General features: G+C 35.2%; 2 protein-coding genes, 2 long non-coding RNA genes and 1 pseudogene across 18 annotated transcripts in view; 1 reads left to right on the top strand and 4 right to left on the bottom strand.

Moving 5' to 3' along the window:
• LOC104793310 overlaps positions 1 to 1,101 on the bottom strand; it is an 8,227-nt gene extending 7,126 nt beyond the window's left edge. For 13 of the 14 annotated variants that reach the window (XR_769232.2, XR_769237.2, XR_769230.2 and 10 more), the window contains exons 1-5: positions 917 to 1,101; positions 704 to 771; positions 499 to 596; positions 249 to 361; positions 75 to 152 (exon numbers count right to left, since the gene is read on the bottom strand). This is a non-coding gene — a long non-coding RNA (uncharacterized LOC104793310). Of the gene's footprint in view, positions 1 to 74; positions 153 to 248; positions 362 to 498; positions 597 to 703; positions 772 to 911 lie in introns of all 14 variants that reach the window. The other variant, XR_769229.2, reaches the window with a different exon arrangement.
• LOC104793312 (jacalin-related lectin 24-like) lies at positions 8,583 to 9,098 on the bottom strand. The gene has a single exon (XM_019226827.1). It carries the CDS (start codon positions 9,096 to 9,098, stop codon positions 8,583 to 8,585), a length of 516 nt encoding a protein of 171 aa, XP_019082372.1.
• On the top strand, positions 9,555 to 11,434 carry LOC104793311. 2 transcript variants are annotated; one of them, XR_769243.2, is made up of 6 exons: positions 9,555 to 9,709; positions 9,799 to 9,896; positions 10,037 to 10,132; positions 10,236 to 10,286; positions 10,895 to 10,952; positions 11,069 to 11,434. It is a non-coding gene; the product is annotated as an uncharacterized LOC104793311 (long non-coding RNA). The 2 variants fall into 2 exon arrangements; XR_769245.2 differs by having other exon boundaries at positions 9,555 to 9,704.
• LOC104793803 lies at positions 12,154 to 13,068 on the bottom strand (annotated as a pseudogene).
• LOC104793313 (cysteine synthase, chloroplastic/chromoplastic) lies at positions 17,998 to 21,057 on the bottom strand. Its single transcript, XM_010519652.2, has 10 exons — positions 20,689 to 21,057; positions 20,400 to 20,509; positions 20,259 to 20,316; positions 19,839 to 20,102; positions 19,444 to 19,581; positions 19,265 to 19,316; positions 19,101 to 19,180; positions 18,878 to 18,937; positions 18,664 to 18,744; positions 17,998 to 18,232 (listed from the first exon to the last, which is right to left on the bottom strand). Exons 1-10 carry the CDS (start codon positions 20,938 to 20,940, stop codon positions 18,140 to 18,142), a joined length of 1,188 nt encoding a protein of 395 aa, XP_010517954.1. The 5' UTR covers positions 20,941 to 21,057; the 3' UTR covers positions 17,998 to 18,139.

Below are 21,135 nucleotides of genomic sequence, written 5' to 3' on the forward strand. Positions count from 1 at the left end.
AAAAAAAAAAAAAAAAAAAAAAAAAACAAGAAGTAAAAGACGTGTTAAAGAGGAAGAACAAAACCCATGAAGACCTGAAACATCAAAGCAATCACACGCACAAAGAAGAAGCGTGTCCATCAAAGCCATCACTGATCAGCATCATCCAAAACCTGAAATAACAGAGACAAGTAAGTAGGAATAGATGTAGCATTAGAAATACAAAAAAAAAAAACAGAGAAGAAAGAGGAAAGAGACGAGATAATAACCTGAAGCTTTTCTTCTTATAGAACCTCGAGCATATCTATAAGAGAAGACAGGGTCTTAGGCTAAATGCCTAGATGCGAGTGCCACTAGGAAGATGAGCAACATTACTTGAAACCTGAAAGATCCAATAAAATGAGGACCAAATCATGTTTGAAAAGTCCCTGATGGCAAAGTCCAAAACTCATCAAAAAGGGAAAACAGAAGAAGAAGACGTATTCATGTAGAAAAATTCAACAAGTGAGTAAATCAAACCGTAGTGTGGGGGAGTGATAACAGAGCTGATAACAGAGCTAGTTTTTGGTGTTGCTCTGTTATCAAGCGGATCGTAAATACGCCTCCCAAAACAATACCTGCTAAAAAGAAGAAATTTAATTACTTAGGCGAACCAAAAGAACCGTAGAAGAAGAATTCAATTGAGAGAAACCAATACACAAGGACAAGTTATAGTAAATCAAACCGTCTAATTAAGAAGCAAGCAGGGGAGCGAGCGAGCGAGCGATGATGATTTCGCTTCCATAACAACACCTGAAAGACGACGAATAAACTTACTTAATTGGTGGATCCAAACCCCAAAACATAATTGAGAGATTAAGAAGAAGATTGAGAGAGGTAACAAATCGTGGCAATTGAGAGAGAGAGAGAGAGAGAGAGAGAGAGAGAGAGACCAAACCCTAGAACGAATTCACAACTCTAATTAGTAGGAAGATGATTGGTTGGTTTACAAAAACCCAAAATCACAGACAGCGAGCGTCGGGAGTGTAGAAGACTGTCAGTCGGGGAAGCACCGCACCATCACCATCAGCGTCGCCACGAAGAAAAAAAAAAATTAGAAGAAGAAGAATGATGACTGATATATTTTATAGATAAGGTATAATGACTCGTATCTCTTTCCTTTTTCCTTTTCTACTATTCCTATTTTATTTCCTTTTCCTAATTTTCCTTTCTTTATTTTTATTTTTTTAAAATTCTGGCTTTGTTATTGATTATAAATTATGAAAACTATTACATATGATCTACTATGGACAATTCCTTCCGACTCTATCAGATTCACTACATAGACTCTTTCTCTCCTGCTCCTGCTCTATGCTCTATTGAATCACGTCGAACGGCAATAATTGCGCATCACTAGAGATCGTCTGTAAATTTATCTCTATTAATCTATACAATTAATAAATCGCATTATGCGGGGCTCGAACCCCAGACCTTTTGATGTAGAAGCATTAATGAACCCTAGACCAACCACTGGACCGAGGGGCTTCCACAATTTTCCTTTTTCTTATTATTTTAATTTTTTTTTGTTTTTTTCCTTTTCAGTTTTCTTATTATTACAGTGGCTAGTATTTCCTTTTGTATAGATGAGGGAGATATGATCATATACAATTTTTTGAACGGTCAAGATTAAAACAATAAAGTCAGTAGTCATTAGTCAAACACAATCCAAAGAGACTTAAGAACCAAACCCCTGAAGATAAGTAGCTCATAACACACCTGAATCCACCAGAATTCATCTCATCAAGCAGGTGATAACATTTTAACCATTGAAAATATGCAGACCCAAAACCAGAATTGGTAAGAACTGATAAAAGAGAAGGGAGCCTGATCACATGTCCATGAAATACAGAGGTAACCAAAACAGAAAAATACACTTGATGTACTACATATACAAAACTAAGAGCAGACTGCAAATGGGAAATATAAGAATTAACAAAAGCTACCTCACAAACTCATCATTAAGTCCAGATGATACAGAACTTCCACTTTGCAACATTCAAACTCCTATGCAGAGATAATTACTTCATCTCAAGCACAAGTGAGTTACCATAGAAAAGATGCAGACTCTGACAATCAACTTCACAGAATTATTTCGTGAGCCAAAAGTCTTTGCTATGTAAATATAGTAGTTCACTAGAATTAGTAACGATATAGAGACTCCTAGATTTTTCGTTCTAAATCACAAGACATAGAGCACACAATTGACAAAAGCAAATAGTATTTGGAAGAAATGGGACTATTTTATTACTTAAAAGTTTAGATATAGAAAGATGGAACTACACATTATATTAACGCTCTTTTATAAGATAAACCCCAACAGCAACTTGAACTAGGCTACTGTTGAACGCTAAAAAAAAGGCATTGCTCGGTCAATTGTTTTCACGTTTAACCACCGTGTTGGACCATGCAGTGGGAATCACGTAGAAGATACCAATCGATGACAGTTCGTAATTATTGTGAGACCCAAAGAAACCACCAAACTCAAGTCGATCACGTATCGCCGCATCAATTTCTACTATCTGGTACCATTAACATTGTCTGGTAAGCGTCCAATTGGTCCGTGCTTCCCACGGTTAGTGTGAATTGTCAAAGTTCTGATACATACACCAATCGCATTTTGTACTCCACTTAACCCAGTCACATCTTCATCTTGATTAAGTCTTACCTGCGTTTAATTTCATCAGAGACGCAACAAGAAAGCACGCTGATTTCAGATGGAATTTCTGACGGAAAAAAATCCGTAGGAAATTTCCGACAGTTTTCCAAGAGGTTTCCGACATATTTCCGAGGATATTCTGAGGACATGACGACTCTCAGAAAACCCTCGAAAATTTGATATTCCGTCGGTAATATCTTGAAAATTTCTGACGAAAACCCGGTCGTCGGAAACTCGTCGAAATATTTTCAAAATTTCCGACGACTTTCAGAGGGACATTAGACCGTTGGTAAATTCTAACAGATTTCCAATGGATTACTGAAAACTATGCCGTTATATCCGTTGTGATTATATCCGTTACGATTATAGCCGTTGCGATATAGTTGTTGCGTTTATATCCGTTGAATGTGATCGTTGCAATTTAAAAATCCCTTGGAAATCCGTTGGAAATCTCTTGGAAATTTTGTGTATATATATTTAAGTTATAATTCACTTGTTTGGTAAACGAAAATATACACAATACCAACAATAATGTCTTCTTCAGATCCTTATGGTTATTTTCATTCATGGATGGATAAACCTAGATACAGTGAAGAGACGGGCAAACTTACAGAAGACTTCAAGGAAGGTCTAAGAAAATTCATGTTATTCGTGTCAAACCAGAGCATAACGCGAGAAACAGGTACTATGTCTTGTCCTTGTCCAAAATGTCGGAATTATAAAAATCTGGAGGTATCATTAGTAAGGAGGAATTGTTTAGGGATGGATTTATGCCGGGTTATAAGATATGGTTTTCGCATGGGGAAAGTGAATCAATGGTAGATTATGGCAGTACTAGTCAACATTGTACTCCGGGTAGTGTAGAAGAACCATCGATAGAAGTAGATGTAGGTACATTTCAGATGGTGAACGATGTATTTAGGGAAAATGCGGCCTCATTAATTCATGATGGAGATAGAGTAGAACAGCCGAATTTAGAAGCCCGAAGATTCTTTGATATGTTAGATGGGGCAAATATGTCATTGTATGATGGTTGTAAGAAGGGTCATTCACCATTATCAGTTGCAACTAGGTTGATGGGCATAAAGACGGATTGGAATTTATCAGAGGGTTGTGCGGATGCGATTACTGATTTTGTGAAAGAAATTTTGCCAGAGAATAATCTTTCACCAGCTTCGTACTGTGAGGTGCAGATACTCGTAGCTGGACTTGGTTTGCCATATCAGGTGATAGATGTGTGCAGTGATAATTGTATGATTTATTGGAGAGAAGACGAAGGTTGTACTTCATGTCGTTTTTGTCGTAAACCTCGGTATATGAGTTACAAATGTTATGGGAGCATGGTGTAGAAGCGTTCGATGTTTCAATGAACCAGAATTTCAACATGCGGGCGATACTTATGTGGACTATAAGCGATTTCCCAGCCTATGGTATGTTATCTGGATGGACAACGCATGGACGGTTAGCTTATCTGTATTGTCAAGATAACATCGATGCATTTCAGCTGAAACACGGACATAAAACGAGTTGGTTTGATTGTCACAGACGATGGCTCCCTGAAGACCATCCTTATCGTTGGAGCATCACATTATTTAAAAAGAACAGGCAAGTCTTTGATAGTCCACCTCCTGAGTATTCTGGCGAAGAAATTCTGAATCAGTTAAGAGATTTTGATGCTGAGAAGACAGTGGCTTGCGGTGGTAATGGGCATGATATTGTTGATGGATATGGCGATCATCACAACTGGCACAAGTTTAGTATCTTCTTCGAATTACCATATTGGAAGGATCTTTTGTTGAAGCACAATCTTGATGTCATGCATACAGAAAAGAACGTTTTCGATAATCTCATGATCATCGTACTAAATGTTCCAGGAAAGACAAAGACAATTTGAAGTCTAGATTGGACTTGCCTGATATATGTAGTCGAAGAAAACTTCATGTCATGCCAAATGGGAAAACACCAACCCCTCGATTCCGATTAGATGCATCTTCCAAGGAAGCATTTTTAGAGTGGATTATGATGCATGTTAAATTTCCTGATGGGTATGCATCTAATCTTCGTAACTGCATGAATTTGGGAGAAGGGAGGTTTCAAGGAATGAAAAGCCATGATTGTCATGTCATTATGCAGCGCCTCCTTCCATTTGCCTTTCAGCATCTTCTACCACATGATGTACACAAAGAAATTGCAGGTATTTTATCATACAATTTCTTTAACTTTTATGCATGATTATCAATATATATTAATATCTTAACATTTCATGTTATAATATATGCAGCTATAAGTGTGCTCTTTTGAGATTTATGCACAAGGACGCTTACAGTAGAAGGGATCCTTTGTAACCTTGAGAAGATTTTTTCACCGTCATTTTTTGATGTTATGGAACATCTTCCAATTCATCTCCCACGAGAGTTAGCACTTGGCGTTCCTGTTCAGTATCGATGGATATATCCTTTTGAGCGCTACATGGGCACTATTAAGAAGAAAGTTAAAAATTTGGCGAGAGTCGAAGGTTCTAGCGTAGCACAAAGCATCAACGAAGAAACCGCACACTTCTCGGAATATTATTTTCTAAAACACGTCCAAACAAAGATGCGAAAACCTGCTCGACATGATGACGGTGGGAAGACACCTTTTTACCCTGTACAAGTCCCAAATATATTTTCCCAAATTGGTCGATTAAGTGGAAAAGCAAAGAAACGAAGGCTTACAAAGGAAGAGGTACAACACTTGCACATGTACATAATCACAAATTATGAAGAGCTTCTAGAGTATGAGAGGTAAAAAAATTACAATTGAAATGCTAATTTTTTATTATATTTGGAATTGCAAATTTATTTATCCTCTTGTTAATTAATTTATAGGATTTACTTGGACCAAGTACGCTCTACATATCCAGACATGAGCGAGGATGAAGTTCAAAAACTGAAGCAGGCTGAATTTAGTCGTTGGCTAAAATTCTATGTAAGTTTTTTCTTATTTAAAATTTGTTAGGGAAAATATTGTCAAATAAAATTTATTTTCTATTTTTAATATTTTCTAAAAAAAACTTTCTATAGGTAACAACAATGTCTTCTAGAGGGCAATCATTTCCTACATGGTTATTGGAGTTTGCTAATGGGCCTTTATATGTTGCGGAAGCGTATCCCATGTATTGTACTCGTGGTTACGCATTCAAGATTCTTAGACCCAAAAAGACTAGGCCAACTTGTGATTATGGTGTGTCGGCACAATCTGGTGATCTTGTAACAATTAATATTTTTTTATATGTTTTAATATTTAATTTCTAGATTTATTAAATTATTATTTTTCACTGTTTATAGCAAGATTATAATTGGGAAAGCAGTCAATGTCAGAAAGTGCGAAAAGCTTTTGACATTCAAGCCAACCTAACCTTTCTTACGGAAATCACTTGTATTCGTGGAAGCAAAAATGGAAGCAAGGCAAAAAATGCCTAAGTGTCTAGATCCTAATGTTTGGAAAGGGTTTATCAGCTATTGGAGTATGGATGAGACGCAAGCTGTTTCATCACAAAAGTCGACTAATCGTAAAAGCAGACGTGGTGGAAAGGGACCAGCTACCCACAATGGAGGTTCTATAACCTTTAAAAACATGAGAGAAAAATGGTAAGTTTCTAATAAAATCACTTTTACTTTTTAAATTTTATAAGTTGTTTATATTTAATATGTTATGTTTTTCTTTAAATGTAGACAATCGAGGCCGGAGGGGTTGCACGTGATAGGTTAGATGTTATGGAAGCCACCCACACAAGCAAGAAAACTGGACAAATTCAAGATATGGTTATCGCAGAACGGATTGAGAAGATTAAGCTCCAAAAGATGGAACGGCTTACACAACCTTCTGAAGATGGCTCATCATCCACTGGTATAACTCGTCAGGAAATGAACCAAATGTGTCTTGAGGTATATTTGAATATAATGTGTTATCTTTTTACTTATTTCTAATTATTAATTAGTTATTTTTTTGTTACTTAGGAAATTCCTTTAACCAAGGGTCGGAGACCCGGTTTAGGAAATCTTGTGTCACGAGATGGGAATGTCTCTTCGGTTTTTTCTCGGGACAATGAACCTGTTCAACAAGTTCAAGATCTTAACCGGATCGTACAAGAAAAAGACGCGGCTGTCGAGGAACTGAAGCAAGAAAACCTCAAGATTAAGGAACACAGACCCAAACAACACTCTCCCAACTTCAAAGTTTCATTTCCTCCCAATTTCCTGAACAATTCCCTCCTCCTGATCCTAACTAATTTGTTTTTGTTTTTTTTTTTTTAACTATTTTAGTTTTATGAAATTTTTTATGTATAATTATGTAGTTTTAGTTGGATAATTATGTATTGGGATGTTTATATTTTGTATTAGGATATTTATATATTTAATTTAAGCTTTTTGATAAATATATTGTAATTTTATTTATAGAATTTCTATTTTTTTGGAAAAATATAGAATTTCTATTTTTGTAATTTATATATAAGATCCCTCAGAAAGTCCTTAGAAACTCCGACGTCGTCAGAACACCCTCGGAAACTATATCCCTCGGAAATCATGTCTCTTGGAAATCCCTTGAAAAACAAAACTCTTGGAATTCTCTCGCAAGGCTTTGGTCCTCGGAAAACTGTCGCAAATCTAAACTCTCGGAAATTCGTCGAAAAGTTTTGTCCTCGGACTTCCGTTGGAAACTAAGTGCCCTTGAAAATTCCTCGGTAATTTGATGTCCTTGAAAATCCCTTGGAAATAAATGTCCCTTGGAAATCTATCAAAAATTTCCGAGGGATTTCAGATGAGTTCTAATTTCCAACAAACGTTTTCCAATGACTTTTTACTCTTGTTAATTCGTCGGAAAGGGTTGTTTCCAAGGGGTTTACGACGATTTGTCTCTCCAAAATAGGCTGTTTTCTTGTAGTGAGAGTGATCTTCACAGAAGCTTTCTTATTTTAACTTCACAGAAACTTACTAAAAAGAAGAGAGGAAATGCCTTTTTTTTACTGACACAAAACTTACAGTTAGAAAATTGTGTCCCTCTGAGCTACCGTACTTTGGAGACAGGACTAGAGCTCCATTCTCCTGGTAGCCGAACTGAACTGATGATATGCATTCGCTGGTGAAAGAAACGTATATATGAGAGATCATGGTGCGTCCCTTGTCGTCCCATTGAACATCACCGTATCGAGGGCTTTTTCCCACTGGTCCTGTTCTTATCATCTCTTTTATATCATAAGCAGTTGATGAGTACAGTGGTTTGAGAGGGATGGAGATAGATAGATTAAGGACGACTATATATATATCTATATATATATATATATATATATAGTAGCCCTATTTAAGTCCAACTCCCCAAGAGTCGCTGTTCGGGAGCAAGCAAGCTAGACAGGTCCAGGTACGTTGAAGGAAACCTTGAGAATTTGTGCATAATTAAGAAGACTCTTCGTTTGACCAAAGAGGCAAAGACCGTTTTCCCATTTTTCTAAGAATTTTGCTTTTATTATTCTTCAGTAAACCTTTTGATCTAAGGACATACACATACTAAATGTGAAAGATCACGAACGATGATATACATAAAAAGATCCCCTAAGATTGCGAACACTCATATGATTCCGTCTAATTATTTTATCTCCCTTACGTGTCAAAAGTTATATCACCAAATACTCCCTCTCTTTTTAGTTTCTCTTTTTTTATATCACCAAAAGATATCGAAGCAAAATCAATTTCTGTCTTAAAGGAACATGATAATAGTCACAAAAACATCAAATTAAATTAAATTATGGATGAAAACTTAAAAAGAAATTAAAAAAAAAAAAGAACATTTAATTTGAAACATCTTTTTTATCAAAGGACAAAGAGCTAGATATCGTTCAAGAGTCCTACCTAGACTTAATCCAAGAAAACTTTTACGAGGCACAAAATAGCTCTTTTGAAATCGAACGTAACTTGGAAAGTATCCGGTCTTTGAGTTTGGTCTTATAACGGATGTGCTTAACAGGAATACCATCCACGATCGTCGGGATTTGGTAATGGAGGGCGGATGTATATTGAGGATCCCATGCTTGATTGAAAGTTAGCTTGTTATCGTACATGGGATTAACATAAATTCCAATGGATTTCAGACTCTGAAATTCATGAAAAGACCCAAAGAAGCCACCAAACTCACGACGATCACGTATCTTCACATCAATTTCCCTCTTATGTTTTTCCATATGTATGGATGATGAATAACGATCACAAAACGGCCCGTGTTTTCTCTGATTAGTGTGGATATTCAAACCCGTGATCCCAAGGCAATCGATTACACTCAACCCGGTCACATACTCATCGGAATTTAGTCCCTTCTCGTCCCAACTCTTATGAGGATAAAAATCTGACCCAATTGGTCCGATTTTGAACATCTCCCTATCACGCAATTTCATCTAGAATATAGCAGTCCAAAGAATTAATTAAACATAGAATACTCTTTGCTTTTTAATAAAGAATTTGTTCTTGTGAGGAAGATCCATACTTATATAGACGAACAAAAGATTTACATACGTAATCTCTATAAGAAAACTTCCTTAATTGATCAACTTGAAAACAGTAGTTTTACTAAATTCAAAAGACCAAATATGTAAAACTATATATTATACTCGCCTTTTATTTGCTTGAGTTTATTTGTGATTAGGATACTAATAAATATTTAAAGCTTTTTTTTTTCGTTCCGTCTCTAGTTGGTTTCTTTGCAAATGTAAAGTGTTAAAAAAATTTAAAAAAAAAAATGCAGAAGAAAATTAACAAAATAAATATTTGGAGTTTTTGTAACTCCTTGCAACCAACGACGTGTCACATTTTCATTGGTGGGAGAAGAAATTAACAAAATGCAAAAAATAAAACCGTTTCTCTCTTCTTCTTCGCGAACTCGATTCGATTTCCTCATCGCATCGTCGGCTCAGGTTGAATCATCTCTTCATCGGCTCTCACCAAATCGAAGATTTCAGACTCGAAATCGGAGAGTTTCGTTCAAGGAACCTTCAATACCCTTTGTATGGTACAAATTTAGCTTTTTTGTCTCTGTAGATTGTGATAATCCTTCATTTTATTTGTGCAAATTTGAGTTAGAATCTTGGCAATCCTTAGGTTCCAAGCAATAGATGGGTTTCTTTTAGAGCATTTGCTTGGTTAATGACTCTGGTTAATTGAACCATGATGTCTCTCAAGTGCTGTGAAAGATTCAGGTTTGTGTATTCTCCTTTTAGGGATTTATTGATATAGTGAATTGGTTTGTCAATAGGAAAATTAGGAAGGTAAAAGCTAAATTCTGTTTCAGGCTCTAAGGACTTAAAGCCTAACTCCTCTTATCTCTCTTTGCCATTAGGAAGCCTTGTAAGATAATGGTTTGGTCTCTGTGAAGATTCAGGTGTTTGATTGTCTTCGCATGAATTTGATGATTCCTTTTCAGCAAAGAAGCAAGGTAATATGTTCTGCGGCTAAATGTTTTATTGTTCTCAAGCATTATATTGATTACTTAGTTTTGTTAACTTTCTTTAGCTTAAAAAGATGATCTGTTTCTGCAGATTGGATGTGGATGTGTATGTTAAATGGCGAATCTTTAGCAATGAAGCAAGGTACATGTTTTCTGAAGTATTGTGTTGTTTAATCACTGTTTCTGTTATGCTTTTTTTTTTTTTTTAATCAATGTATTGTGTTATGTTATCAATGTAATCAGTTTTCTATTGCCGAAGTCTTCTTATGAATGTTCTCTAGTTCCTGTTAGTTCCTTGAGATTTCTTAATGGCTTATTATTAGCTGAATTTGCTGGTAGAGAAGTATGACAATATTTTACCTGTTCAGATTCTTAACTGCAATTTTCTTTTCTCCCCTAGTCTTAGCTTTTGCGTACTATAATTGTTTACTGTAATGATAAAAAAAAAAAAATTGTGGTGTGGAATTGCAGGTGGTACCCAAGATATACACTGATGCTCACCAGATAACTACTCAGTCAAGTCTGGTGATTAGTCAAGTCTAGTCAAGTCTGCTTAAGTTTAGGGCTCTCTTATTCAAGTCTGGTTAAGTCTAGGTCTTTCTTAGTGTTAAGTTAGGGCTCTCTTAGTCAAGTCTGGTTAAGTCTAGGGCTCTCTTAAGTCTCTATATAAGTGTGTAACCTTATGATTAATTCAATATACTCAATCCCTTTATAAACATCTTGACATTTCCTTAATGTAAAATGTAACAGATGGGTTTTGGTTTTTGGCAGTTCTCTGTGACAGAACATTCAACATACTACTGATATGGTATCATCATATTTGAAACTAAATATATATACCTTTTGATTTTGCCTGAGATTTTGTCAATTTGAGTGTTCTTTTAGCTGAATGAAACTTTTTTTTTAATGTGTTTGTGTGTGTAGTCTTGGACATTGATGCAGTAGGAACATTCAACATGTGTCACGCAGCACTAACGTATCTTAAGAAAGGAGAGACTGGGAGAGACTCATCAAGTGGTGGTGGTTAGATTATGAACATAATTCATGTTTTTTAAGTGGTACTTTGCACTACACGGCTTCTTGGTACCAAATTCATGTTTCTGTTGCCAAGGTAATTTCTTTGTATGGTTAAATCAATAAGTGTGTCTTGAATTTTGGTTAGGAAATCAACAACTGAGTTATAGGAACAATCATAAGTTTTGTTTATGGTGTGTTTTGTTTAGATTGTGTGTCAATATACACAAGTCTTGGACTGTCAAAATTAATATGCATGGTTCTAAGTTTCTAACTTTTCAAATTTGCAATTTTTCTATTATAAATATAGTTGGATCCCATAATTTGGATCCAACCATCGGAGATTCAGAGATGCTATTAAAATGCAAGTGAGTACGTTGTATGATATTTTTACCATGTCTGTGCTTGTAAATTATATGTAACAAGCGTGAATCAGTCCGTAAAGCATCTCAGCTTCTGACTCGATCAATTCATTCAGGCTTCAGTTCCTCTGTAAACAACTCTACCGTTACCAACCAAATCCATATCAAACATTCAAGACACGACATTAACGTAAAAGGGAAATCATATTGGTTTCACTGCTATCCCTAAATACAGTCTCTATGATGCCTAGCTAGACAGTAAAACTAAAGTTGAGTGACAGAAATGATTTCACTTACAATGACAAGATTCTACAACAACTTCAAATTAAGAGCGTAGTCATAGCTAGTACGGAAGTAGACTGCTGAGTCTACCTAAGTTAAAGTCATCATGAAAAAATTGAAAATGTAATCATCATCTCTAACAATCAATTTGACAAAAGATTTTGTCATTTATAGATTTCGTTTTAAATCAAAAGACACGGAGCACAGATAACTGTAGAAAACTAAGACATTTGCTTCATTAGAGTAGCTACTAGCTTTAAATTTAATATAAAACTCAAACAGCAACTTGAACTAGGCTACTATTGGACACTTGCACAAGAATTTGCTTGGTCGAATACATGCCAACCGAGTTCATGCACAAATGAAAAGGCGCCCCAACTTGGAGAAAATTCCATCTTTGAGTTTAGGCGTACGACCAAAGGGCTTGACATGATAACCATCGGAGAACTCATGAGGCATTTGATACTCAAGTGTCCGATTGTTAATTAGTGCTTCTGGCTAGACGATGATCAGATGATTGGTAGAGACTAATCTTGTCTTCAAACTTGGGCTTATGAACGATGGCCTTGACATTATAACCATCAGAGACCTCATGATCATGAGGCATTTGATATTCACGCGTCCCATTATGGTTGACTGTGGCTAAAGGATGATCATATGATTGGTAGAGAGTGGGTTGGTCGTCGTCGTCATCATCATCGGTGACTTCGGTGACTTTGTAGTTGCTTCCGAGGGGTGCGTCATTGAACCTTGTAATAGGACACACGTACATGCCGATGGAAGACAGCTTGCCAGAGTTATCAAAAGACCCAAAGAAACCACCAAACTCACGAGGATCATAAATCCCCACATCAATTTTCCTCTTATATTCTTTCATATCTGTCCATGATGAAATCTATCACAATACGGCCCGTGTTTCCTCTGATTAGTGTGAATAATCAAACAAAACTTACTATTTTGTGGGATTCACCTTTCTCGGACGAACCGTACTTTTTAGACACGACATCATGACCTCTGTTCTGACAAAACTGAAACTGAATACTTTTTATGCCTTCTTCGCTGAAGGGAAGATATATAAACGAGATCATGTTGCCTCCCTTCTCGTCCCAATTCCGATATGTATTATAATAACGTATTGACCCAATTGGTCCGACTTTGAACATCTTCTTGTTACGGGATTTCATTCAGAATTATATAATAGCAGTCGAAAGAATTAAGCTCGAAATACTCTTTGCTTAATGTTTCTTGTGAGGGACGACGATCCATACTTATAGACTATTTTACATACATAATCTCTCTAAGAAAACTTCCTTAATCAATATGTAAATCAACTTCAAAACAGTAAATTTTACTAAATTCAAAAGACCAAAAATGTGAAACTAAATATTATCCTTTCTTGCAATATATAGTTTACCTATTTAGAGCTACGTTCATTTAAGGATACTATTTAGAGTTTTTTTTTGTGTCTCACGCTGGTTTCTTTACTACCAAGTTAAGATGCCGATTTTCCAAAAAATAAAGATTTATTTTCCTTCCGTCTCTAGAATTCGTGAGCCAAAAGAAGTCTCGTCTTGGCTATATAACTGTTATTATAGGAACATTAAATATAGTAACAAATGACGCATTATCTTAGGGAGTATAGTAGTGTGACTCGTGACTCCGATTTTACTAAAACAAATAATTAATAAAGGAAGAAATGGGAATTTTTTTTTACTTATGAGTTGAAATATAGAAAGATGGAACAAAGACATTGCTCCAATAAAGCTACTTTATTCAAGAAGATAAAACTCAAAATGCAACATGGACTAGGCCACAAGGTGTTTCTTGGTCAATTGCTTTCGCGTTTAACAACCATGTCTGGACTTGTAATGGGACTCAAATACATACCAATCGATGTCAGATTGTATCTATCGTAAGACCCAAAGAAACCACCAAACTCACGTCGATCAGTTATTGCCGGATCAATTACTATTTCAGAATCATTTGGATACTTGCCGCTTGATCTTCCAATAAAATAATCACCGCAGTTAGTACGAAATGTCAAATTCCTGATTCCTCTATTATCCTTTGCTAATACTCCATTCAATCCAGTTACAAATTCGTCTTGTTTCAGTTTCAACTGCGATTAAACTTCATCAGAAACTTAACCTGACCGGATCTTACTCAAACGCCAAAAAAAAAAAAAATGAAGTATATATATTTATTGACACAAACTTACAACACGAAAGTTGGATGATCCCTCCTCCCAGCCACCATAACGTTCAGACAGGACAAGAGCTCCATTCTCCTGAAAACCAAACTGAATAGACCTTATGAATTCATCGAAAGCAACGTTAAACTACGGTGCTAGCTAGGTAGAGAAACAGATGATGTTTGGAAACATTCTAAGCTGAGGTGTAATCAGTCGTTTACCATCAACGTCTTCTGGCGCTGACGGGATCAAATGTGGTTTCCTGAACCAACACAAAACGTGTCATGGAGATGAACAACAGTACTAAACTATCACACTTGTGTGAAAATGAAAGCTTAATGTAATGTATGACTACCTTGAATAGATCTCTGCTTTGGCAGCTCGTTTAGCTTCTTGTTTCTGTTTCAGTTGTTTGTAAAATTCATCTTCTGATTCACTATCATTATCAACCATGTCATTGTTAAAACCATCGTGCTCATTGTCGTCATCTGATGCAAATGCCCCACTTTCATTCCTGACATCTTCCTCTGACTTCACACCAGCTCCAGCCAAAACTCTGAGCTCAAACTTTCTACGCCGTTCTCCAATATATATCATCCCTTTGCGGTAATCATCATCTCCAGCAACAGTCTTCCAAGACATAAGGTGAAGAGATTTAAGAACAAGAATAGCATAAAAAGTAAAAGACAACTTTAAGTTTCACATCTACGATATATTACCTTGGGGCCTTGGGCTTCCGTTTGGTGGACACAAGCTTGGTGAGTTTAAAAGCAACTTAGATTTGCTGTGTTGAAAATCTTTCCGGTCTTCTACAACAGGTTTCTATTTCTTCAGTTCGTTTATGATCTGTTAAGACTCCTTGAATCATTAGGTACTGTCCTCGTAACATTACAACGTTTAAAGAAAAAATAAATTAGTTATCGAAATTTCTTATGGCCGTATTAGTTACTAGAAGCTATGAGACTGATAGACTGAACTATAAGAGGTGATAAATATGAGGACTCATATCAAAATTTTAATTCGTTTGCGCATGCTCCATCTGGATGACAATTATTTACTTTTTTTATTGACAATTATTTAATATTAAAATAAACTTTCTGAATCCTCCAAATTGATTTAATGGTGGGATTTTCTTATTAAATGCACAATTTTTATTAAGATCACTCACCAAAAAAAAAAAATTGTCATTTATCTACATACTTATAATTTATTAAAAATAAATTTCATTTATAATTATTTTGAGGTTTTTTTTATCAACATAAGATTTTTTTTCTCCTTGATGATATATATTGAAATGATTGATGATAATTTTTTTTCATTTTGTAAATTTATTTTTTGAATTTTACAAAAATCTGGTAATTTTTTTTGGTTGATTTGAATGACAGTAAAACACAGTATCATGCTGGGAACAAAAAAAAAACACATATTCTCTTGTTTAGTTTAGATTTCGTTCTTTGATCTTCTTGATGAAAAAAAAAGGTATAATAAACAAACAAAATGCTCAAATATACTAAAATAGGAAAACAAACAAATAACAAATACTTATCTTAATATTTTTTATCAAAAATAATTTATATATTACTATGAAAATACAAACACTATATGTATAAATATGGGGATATTCATCTAGGAATATATGGTGAAAGCATTGAAGATATTCATCTTAGGATTGGAATATTGTTCCCACGGTTCAAAAGTGGTGCATGCACTCTACTTTCGTTTATTTTTTCTTTTTTTTTCTTTTATAAAAAAGAATTTCCTTAAGAAAAAATAAAGTAAGAAATTAAACATTCTCCAACTAATTTTCACTGATAAGATTTTGCATTTATGTAACATCTTACAAATACTTTTTAATATGGTAAAGTAAATTAACAAAAAATAAGCAAAACATAAGTAAAATATAAACATAACATAAGTAAAAATAATTTTACATATGTCTTTTACAAATAAAATAGACCCTTATATGTTATACCATTTTTTTTTCCCTTTGAAATTAGATTACATAATAGTACTACCATCTCATATTGGCATATTTCCACGCCATAATGTCAAGATCAATTAGAGTTATCAAATCATTAACTATGAAAATTAGATGTCTAATTTTGGTTTTAGTCAGACTTAGTTACTCGAACATTTGTAATTGCTAATGTACTGACCTGACAAATGCTTGCACCACACCACGAGTTTTTTTAAGAAACGTCAACTTTTACAACATTTTTGTAGCGTCACCATCTGGAAATGGAACGATTCAGCCACAACCTCAAGATTGCGTTAGATGCAACAAAATGGTATTTTTTTTTTTTCATTTTTCTCAAAAGTTGGATATTTTTAAAAGTTTTCTCATCTTGTTTTTTTTTTTTTTTCATTTTTCTCAAAAGTTGGATATTTTTAAAAGTTTTCTCATCTTGTTTTTTTTTTTTTTTCATTTTTCTCAAAAGTTGGATATTTTTAAAAGTTTTCTCATCTTGTTTTTTTTTTTTTTTCATTTTTCTCAAAAGTTGGATATTTTTAAAAGTTTTCTCATCTTGTTTTTTTTTTTTTTTCATTTTTCTCAAAAGTTGGATATTTTTAAAAGTTTTCTCATCTTGTTTTTTTTTTTTTTTCATTTTTCTCAAAAGTTGGATATTTTTAAAAGTTTTCTCATCTTGTTTTTTTTTTTTTTTCATTTTTCTCAAAAGTTGGATATTTTTAAAAGTTTTCTCATCTTGTTTTTTTTTTTTTTTCATTTTTCTCAAAAGTTGGATATTTTTAAAAGTTTTCTCATCTTGTTTTTTTTTTTTTTTTTTTTTTTTTTCAGAATGGACAAAGAGAACCTATCTATGCATAATATGATCACCAAAAAAAACTTAGTTCTGCTATATTTGTTGTACTTGGTGGTGGTCTCTGTTTAATTAAGAATTAAGATGATGTCTTGTAATATTTAATTAAAGACTTTGTGATATATTATTATGGATTAATTATAGTAATGCAAATCTTCTTATATATTTGTTATATGATTATGGATATATGAAAAGGAGATTGATGATGTTCGTTAATGGACCCAAATTTAAAAGCCCAATAAGGTAGTGTTTCACTGATTCCGCCATGCGAGGCGGTTGAAGCTAACCTATGAACGAACTTGGGGAAGGAGTTAATAAAAATTCCCATTCTGAATAAAAATAAGATGAGCAGATGGATAGAGTTAGTCGGAGAGTGAAAGAAACAGAGGAGGAGACTTACTACGAGAGAGAGAGAAAAATCTGAACTCTAGGAAAAACCTGACAAACCACACCACGAGTTTGCTTTTCTTTTCCGTCTTTAGTTGGGTTCTTTGTTAACAAGTTAAGATGAAGAGTTTCCGAAGATTTAAAAGCCTTTTTTATTTTCTTTCCGTCTCTATAATTCGTGAGTCAAACTAAGTCTTTGCTTGGCTATATGTGATTATAGATAGGAACACTAGATTTTGTAACACTACATTCCCCCATTTTGTCATTCAAACATTTCGTTTTTAATCATAGCCAAATGGAGCAAAAATTTACAAAAACAAATAATAAAGGGAAAAAAAAATGAGAGACACGTTTATTACTTAGAAAGAAGATTGCTCCTTTATTTAAGAAGATAAAACTCAACATGCAACTTGAACTAGGCTACAAGGCGTTTCTTTGTCAATCACTCAATTGTTTTCGCGTTTACCAACCATGTCGGGCCTTGTAATGGGACTCCAATACATACCAATCGATGTCAGACGGTATCTATCGTAAGACCCATAGAAACCACCAAACTCGTACGTTGGTCACATATCGCCGGATCAATTTCTATTTCGGAACCACTTAGATACATAATTGTCGCTTGATCTTCCAATCATATAGTCCCAACGGTTAGTTCGAAATGTCAAATTTCTGATGCCTCTATCACCCTTTTCTTGTACTCCACTCAATTCTGTTTACAAATTCGTCTTGATTCAGTCTCAACTGCAACTAAACTTCATCGCTGCGTTGCACATCACTTTCAATAGACCTTTTAAATTTTCGAACCTCTTATGCCTTTATTAATAACCACCAAATTGCGTTGCACATTGCACATATACACTAGACGTCTATTACGAGAAACAAGGAGCAATAAATCAAATAAGAGGTTGCTTGTTTGTCAAGAAATTACAGAAGAAGCTCAAAGCTCAGGCTGCATCTTCTCACACTCTTCTCGAATCGACTGGAAAAGCTGGGTCGAGAGGTAACGTTCCCCGAAGCTCGGGAACACAACCTAAAAACCAAGATGCATATATCAACTCACAGATCAAATTTTTTAACATAACTGCATATGATGACTCGGTTACATTTTTTACTCCATACTAGCTAAAACGGTTTCATCGATTCCCTGCTTTGGGCTATAATAATTAAATAAAAAGCTCCAATAGCTCTTTTGTTCTTTCTGGTGACTAATCAGGGTTTGGAGATGATGGCAACGCAAGTGTTCATCAGACGTATAAAGGCTAAAAGGTTCATGATTAATTAACTTAAGAACTGTTTTGTCTATTATTATCCGGTGGTTGGTCACAGATACAGGACTAGGGTTTGGTGAGAGAGATGTGATATAGAAATCTTTCTGATTAAAAGACTAATTAACCAATTCCTATCACCTACCTCCACTAAGAAAATATGATGAGATACAAAGATGAAACATTGAGAACTTACAGCTATAAGTTTCCCAGCATTTTCAGGTCTCTTTGCAACCTGGATTGCAGCAGCAGCTGCTGCTCCAGAAGATATACCAACCTGAAAAATGTTACAAATAGTTCACTAATCCTCACAGATTTCTCATATGCATTCACATTCGTTTAATATCTCCCATTAAGACTTGTTCCCACTGAGAAATAAGTCAAAAACAGAAAAACAAAAATAGACTAACCAACAACCCTTCCTGGAGGGCTAGTTGCTTCGCAGTTTCAATTGCTTCCTCACTGGAAATCTGATCAGAAGCAAGGAAACAGGTGACGTTTGGATCGTACTCTTTCATGCCCAGGTCATTTATATTTTGTATGTCAACGGATAAGTTAAACAGGAAAACAGTGTTTTGCTGAAAGTAAAGAAGATGACTATATAATTTAGAGAACCAAACCAACAGATCATACCGCTATGTACTCATCTACAATAGTCAGATCCAAATTCTTGGGTACAAATCCAGCTCCTATTCCTTGAATTTTGTGAGGTCCTGCATTTTCAAATACAAGTTAAAGAAACGTAGAGTTATAGAATTACATGTCAGAGAAACAAGGAAACGAAATCACTGCTTTACCGGGTTTTCCACCAGAGAGTATAGCACTCTCCGTGGGTTCTACACCAATGACCTGGTACACGTAAACATTAACTAATTAAAAATAACTTTTAATACTTGATTGAACAACCTATCTCTGATTACAGAGGCTATGTATTTCCAGCTGAGATGCTACAAGCCCCATTGCTATTAGAATGTACCTTAAATTCGGGTTTTCTTTCTTTGATAAATCGACCAACACCAGTGACAGTTCCACCAGTGCCAATTCCAGCAACCAATATATCCACTTTGCCTCTAGTATCTTCCCAAATCTCAGGACCAGTCGTCTCATAATGAATCTGCAAATTCTTTATTTTAATACACTAGCAGATACTTGCAGCTTAAATAAGTGGAACCAGAGAGTTTAACAGATTATCATGGTGATTCAATACTAAATGTCTTAGAAAATATACAAAAATCTTGATACCAACGAGTTCCTATATTTTCCTTAACTAAGCCTTTCACATTCTCCTCTTATGGTTCAAAAGTAGAGGTAAGACTAGCTCATGATTCATGTCACACGTGGAACATCATGAGAAGATAAGCAATTACAAACCTTGGGATTGGCAGGGTTGTCAAATTGTTGTAGCATGTAGGAGTTGGGAGTGTTCTTCAATATTTCTTCAGCCTTTTGAATTGCTCCGGTCATACCTTTTGCAGGTTCAGTTAACACAAGTTCGGCTCCAAATGCCCTCAAAAGAACACGCCTTTCCAAACTCATGGATGCGGGCATGGTCAAAATAAGTTTATAGCCTTTTGAAGCAGCAATGAATGCAAGGCCAATCCCTGTGTTTCCACTTGTGGATTCCACAAGAACACTCTAAAAACGTGTAACAAGAAAAGAAAAAGTCAGAGGGCTTGACACTCAATGTAGAGCAAACCACCAAGACTAATAAAGTTGATACACTACAACATCTATCATAGATGAGTACTCATTCTTACTTCTTAACAACAAGAAAGATCAAATCCATTATACCTTTCCAGGTGTTATAAGACCCTTTTCTTCAGCATCAGTAATCATACTATACCCAATCCTGAAATCACCATAGCAACAAAAGCTCAAGATAGATACATTATGTAAAGATAGCAACCCAAAATCAAATCGGTAAGACAATACCTATCCTTCACACTACAACAGGGTTCCATAATCTCAAGCTTAGCAGCAACACTTGCAACACAACCCTTGACTATATTGTTCAAGTAAACCATTGGAGTCTTCCCAATAAGCTGAATCAATTTCAGGAAAAATAAGATTCAACAACGAAATCAAAAGTCAAAAAGGAGATAAAAAGAAGTCCAATCCACAATCCTAAAGGCTCAGCTGTTTCTCAATTTAGCTTTTCCTCTCCATCTCTATTCAGATGTAATCGAAAAACACAACTCAGAAGAAAAACACCAATTCAAACCTGAGCAGCATTCTCGGCAATATTGAGCCCTTCAACACCAGCTTCGGGCTTAACGGACACAGCCTTGCACACAACATCGAAACACCTCCGGCTCTGTCTCTTGAGCGTGAGAGCAGCCGAGGAAACATCGGGAGAAGTAGCCGCCTTTCTAGAGGATAAGGAGACAGAAGAGAGCTCAGGCGAATATTTGAAAGGTCGGTGGCGAGAAGTCAACGGGTTAAGGAGAAAAGCAGAGGAAGATGTCGCCGCCATGATTTGATCTTTTGCTTCAGTGTATCTTCCTCACTTTCCCGATATTGTACACAGAGGAGAAGGTGAGAGAGAGAGAGAGAGAGAGAGATGCGGGTTAAACTTGAAGAAAGACACTGATTAGATCGCACTGTACCTCCTAAACGACATCGCTTTTGTAATGTAGAATTAAAAAAAGGTCAATCAATTTGGCATTTT

This window comes from Camelina sativa, chromosome 6 (genome assembly GCF_000633955.1).
Source record: "Camelina sativa cultivar DH55 chromosome 6, Cs, whole genome shotgun sequence".
NCBI classification, from domain to species: Eukaryota; Viridiplantae; Streptophyta; class Magnoliopsida; order Brassicales; family Brassicaceae; genus Camelina; species Camelina sativa.

Excerpts from the sequence above, each read along its gene's own strand:
- LOC104793312 (XM_019226827.1), bottom strand. The coding sequence starts at position 9,098 with ATGAAATTGCGTGATAGGGAGATGTTCAAAATCGGACCAATTGGGTCA.
- LOC104793313 (XM_010519652.2), bottom strand. The coding sequence starts at position 20,940 with ATGGCGGCGACATCTTCCTCTGCTTTTCTCCTTAACCCGTTGACTTCT. Across the intron at positions 20,510-20,688 it reads TTGCCGAGAATGCTGCTCAG|CTTATTGGGAAGACTCCAAT; the intron begins GTTTGAATTGGT and ends AAATTGATTCAG. Across the intron at positions 19,582-19,838 it reads ACAACCCTGCCAATCCCAAG|ATTCATTATGAGACGACTGG; the intron begins GTTTGTAATTGC and ends AAGAATTTGCAG.